This window comes from Nuphar pumila, chromosome 3 (assembly GCF_984573655.1).
Source record: "Nuphar pumila chromosome 3, dmNupPumi1.hap1.1, whole genome shotgun sequence".
NCBI lineage: Eukaryota > Viridiplantae > Streptophyta > Magnoliopsida > Nymphaeales > Nymphaeaceae > Nuphar > Nuphar pumila.
The window spans coordinates 30,155,080-30,159,579 of record NC_143251.1 but is presented as its reverse complement, the minus strand read 5'-3'; the positions used below and the strand labels follow the sequence as shown (position 1 = coordinate 30,159,579).

The 4,500-nt window shown below is 42.4% G+C and overlaps 1 protein-coding gene across 1 annotated transcript; it reads right to left on the bottom strand.

Annotated features, from left to right (window-relative positions):
- Window positions 1-2,779: 2,779 nt before the first annotated feature.
- Window positions 2,780-4,017, bottom strand: LOC149842465 (uncharacterized). Its single transcript, XM_089999192.1, has one exon. It carries the CDS (start codon window positions 3,832-3,834, stop codon window positions 2,878-2,880), a length of 957 nt encoding a protein of 318 aa, XP_089855318.1. The 5' UTR covers window positions 3,835-4,017; the 3' UTR covers window positions 2,780-2,877.
- Window positions 4,018-4,500: the final 483 nt, after the last annotated feature.

Below are 4,500 nucleotides of genomic sequence, written 5' to 3'. Positions count from 1 at the left end.
CTGGTTACTAATGCCCAGTCTCAAATTCAGATCAATGAGGTCCATGGCCAGTAGTTCAAACTTGGTTGTGGTCTTCGGTAAAGATGCCTCTTGTCTCCTTTACTCTTTAATGTCGTTTCTGAAGGCCTTGTGATTTTGTTTAAGAGGGCAGTGGAGTGTGGTCTAATTGATTCCCTCGGTATCCAGGAGTTCCCGAGTCATATCTTTACCTATGCCGAAGACATAATTATTTTCGGTAGGGCCTTCATCCAATAAATATTAAGATTCAAGCTTATCCTTCTTTTTTTCTATCGATGTCAGGTTTATCTATGAACAATGATAAGTGTCGTATGTCCATGGTCAATGCCCTTACGTCTATACTGGCCATGGGCCAACGGATCTTCGGATGCGCTGTCTCAGAAAACTCATTTTCTTACTTGGGTCTGTCACTCCAGATCACGCGTATCCCAACGACAGCTTGGAGCACAACTCTTTAAAGGGTTCAGAACAAAATATCAGCCTGACAAGCTTCCTACCTTTCCATCGCTGGTAGACTTACTTTCATCAAGCACGTTTTAAATGCTATGCCAGAATTCTTTATGTCTATGTTTCTAATGCCTATGGGGGCCAGTAAGAAGCTCTCTCAGGTGTTGACGAACTTCTTGTGGTCTGGGCGAGGTACCAACATGAAGTGCCACCTGATGGGGTGGGAAACCCTAAGGCTTCCTCTATATAGGGTGGGTTTGGGGGTCTCGGATCCCAGGTTGAGAAGTATGATGCTCGTCGTGAAGCAAAGCTGGCTTGCGCACCAACCAGGGTCTCTGCGTGCAAGCGTTCTCGCTAAATACAGGGTTGTTAAATCGTTGTTTGGTGGACACCGCGTGATTTGACAAACAGTGTCGTGCTTGGTATGTTGTTCTTTCAAATGATGGCAATGATGACCCACAATCCCAGTTCTTTGACCACGCCTTTACGCCTAATGACTCTTTCCACACAAAAGCCTGCTACCTCTCTCTCCTTCTTTCGGTTGTGGACCGGTTCCCTGCGTGCCTTATCTGGGGCAATGCACCAACTCCTCGCTCACGCTTCCTGGCATGACTTATTTTATACAAATGGGTGCAAACATACAACTTCCTCAAATCCATCGGCCTCCATCTTTCGAGTAAATGTGTATTGTGCGAGGAGGCCGAAGAATCTGTGTTTCACCTTTTTTGGGAGTGCCCTGTTTTTCAAAACATCATTAAGGTTACCTGGAATAAGCCGGTTGTCAGCGTGCGACAGGAGTCGTTCGCTATCAACCTGTTGTGGGGCCCTCAGCCAGTTCACAGTTGTAATAAATGATAGATTATTTGGCGAACGTGGCTACTCTCATCTTAGTGGGCTGTTTGGATGACACGCAACAATGCCATTTTGCAGCAAGTTCCAGCAGTTTTCAATAAATTAGTAAACTGTATTTTAAAAGACGTGTACACCATTCTGCGCATTAGCCTCCCAGATTTCAGCGCAATCTGCCACTCTGGCCCCCACTTGATCCAGGTTGAATCTCGTCGGTTTACTGTGTCTTTTGTTTTTAATTTTTGTTTTCTGGGCTTCTAGGCATCTCTGGGGCCTTTTTTGTGTTTTCGGTGGGTTCAATGTTGGTTGAATTTTTTTCGTGATGTTGATGGTTATAGTTCGGCTCATCCCTGAAGTCTTTTTTTTTTTTTTGAGGAATAGTGTAAAAAAAACTTGTATTAAAATGCTATGCATAACATATAAGTTCGTTATCTTTTTCTTTTAAATGCTTTTATGACGTCATTTATTAAGTTTTTTGCAAATTGGTCCCTGCCTTATAGCTGATTGATAAAATAGTTCCTGCCTTATGATATTTTACAAATCAGTCCCTACCTTTTCATTAATCTTTGCAAATCAGTTTATGAGGTTAACAACTGTTTGCTTTCCTGATGGTAACTATTAAAGGTAGACAAATTGATAATTCTGCCTTAACAAGAGGACCCATGTACAAAATGTGACTATTTTGCAACTAGGCTATAAGGCGGAGACTAATTTGCAAAAAAAAAAACCTTTATTTTATTTGGCCCTTAACAAAATGGGTCAAATCTTGCTAAATTAATAAATTACTATTTTATCTCAACCCCTAATTAAATGCACTGTTTGTGATTACGTTTTGTATTTTTATCAATCAAAACTTGTATTTATTAGTACATGTCTTCATATTTTGCAAAAATATACTAAAGGCATTCTTTCTTTATCGGTTGGAAGGCAAGGCGTAGGATTCGAACTTGGGCCTTCAGCTTGGCACAAGACCCCACTTACCACATGGGATCACAGTGACAAAAGTTTTTACCTGCAATTTCTTGTTTTTCAAAAACTTGCGAGAAATTGAAAAAAAAATCATAAATCTCACAAATTTTTCTGCAAAATCTTGGCAATAAAAAAATAAATAAATATAAAATATATTTTTTATAAGAAAATATTAATAAAAATTATTTAAAATTAAAAAAAAACACAATTTTTTCGCAATAAATTGCTGTTTAAAACCTAAATAATGCATTTGAATCACGGTATTTATGTTTTTTTCATAAATCTTGCGATATTTTAAAAATCTCACGAGAAATTGCCGATTTAAACTTTCAGGCAATTTCTTGTGATATTATCGCGAGATTTTCATAAATCTCGCGATATTTGTCACAATGCATGGGATACCACCTCTGTGGTAATAATAATGCCATTTACAACACTACCCATCAATTATTTTCACAACTTCTGCATCACACCTTCACAATGTAATTAAAAGAAGTTGACCCACGGAAGAAAAAATATATACAGGAACTCTGAAAAATTACAGAAGAGGAAAAAGAAAGAAAATACAAGCTGGCGCAAAGAAAAGGAAAGAGTCTAGGCCTTGCCTTCCAACCTGGCGCACGTCAGGCCAACGCAGGCGTCGACGAAGTCGTAGTCGATGAAATCAGTGGAGAGGACCTGGATCCTATCCGCGATCCCACGGTTGAAGGCCTCAGCGATGAACAGCCGTGCAAACACGTGGATCCGATCCGTGACGGGCTTCACACACACCACCGGGTTGTCCGCCTGCGGCGTCACCGTGTTCTCGACCCGGTAAAAGTACTTCCGATCCGAAACAGGAGGCTGCTCCCCCAAGTGGTTCAGGTTGCTCTGAAACTTGGTCATGGGCAGGTCCGTATCAATCCAATTGTCCCTAAGATAGCCCCGGCTCCATAACGACGATCCCGGACCCGGTGGGGCAGCCTTGCTTGGCTTCCATATACAGATTACCCGTCTGGGCAGCATCTCTGCCACCGTCCGATCGAACACACCCTCGTCTTGATGGATCAGAAACTCACCGAGCTGGTCCAAGAGGTACTTATCCATGTCTGGCGGGTCGTCGTGGCCGAATTCGGTTCGGATCTCCAGAAGGATGAGTTCTGACTGGGTCTCAGAGAGGAACCGCTTGACGTCTCGAAGGACGATGTCGATGCTGTAGGTGGTGAGGATGCCGTGGCAGACTCGTCGGTTCTGGTCGACTCTGATGTCGAGGACCCGGGTGCCCCGAACGAGTTGGCGGTAGATGGAGCAGGACTGGCATTGGGCAAAGGGTCGGGAGACATATCGGATCCCGATCTTGTTGGTGGCGGAGTCGTGGGTGCCCGGCCACACGATGTCCTTGATCCGGAGCCTATGCAGGTCGAGCGACGACATCCACGTCTTGCGGTCAGCGGGTGTATGGTCGGAGCCGGGGAAGGAGATGCCCCTCTGCTCCTGAAGTTGCGAGAGTTGCTGCTTTTCGCTGGTCACCGATTTCCTCCTCTCCACCTGTTTGGAGACGTGGGCGCCCATCTCTCTCTTCTCTCTTCTTTTGCAGCAGGATGAGGAAAAGAGTTTGGCTTTCTGGTGGGGTTTTAATGATACAAACGATTCGTCTCCGACCTTCTTCTTGTGATGATAGACTGGTATATATCTAGATGTGTGATGGTAAAGACTTTTCGGTAACAAGGAGAGAAGTTGCAATTGAAAATGGTGTATGGTTTTCCTGTTGGCCTTCTTTTTATATGTTTGTTAATACTTAAAAACTATCTCGGGTATTTGTTTTGTTTTTTTTTTACTAAATTTCATTTGTTTGACATTTTGGATGAGGCGAGGTTAAATGTCATCGACGCGCACCACAGATATACATAGAAAGTGTGGATTTTGTTACCCTTTAATTTACTTTAATTCAGATTTTCTCTTTTTGGAATTACGGATTGGTTTCAATGCAAATGTGGAAGGCATTAATCAGTTCTGTATTTTTTTTTATTTAATCATTTAGTTTCCTTTATATAAAATAATATAATAAACAGAAAATCTAGATAAATAAGCAGGTAGAGGTAGACAGAGAATGAAAAGAGGGGTTGGCGTCATGTTTATGATATCTGGTAGTTTTGTTGTTTTTTCGGTTTGACAAGGGTAGTTTGGTTGTGATTTGTCTGTTTTTGTCTTCGGCCCGGCCTTTGTGGTGTGTGTGGC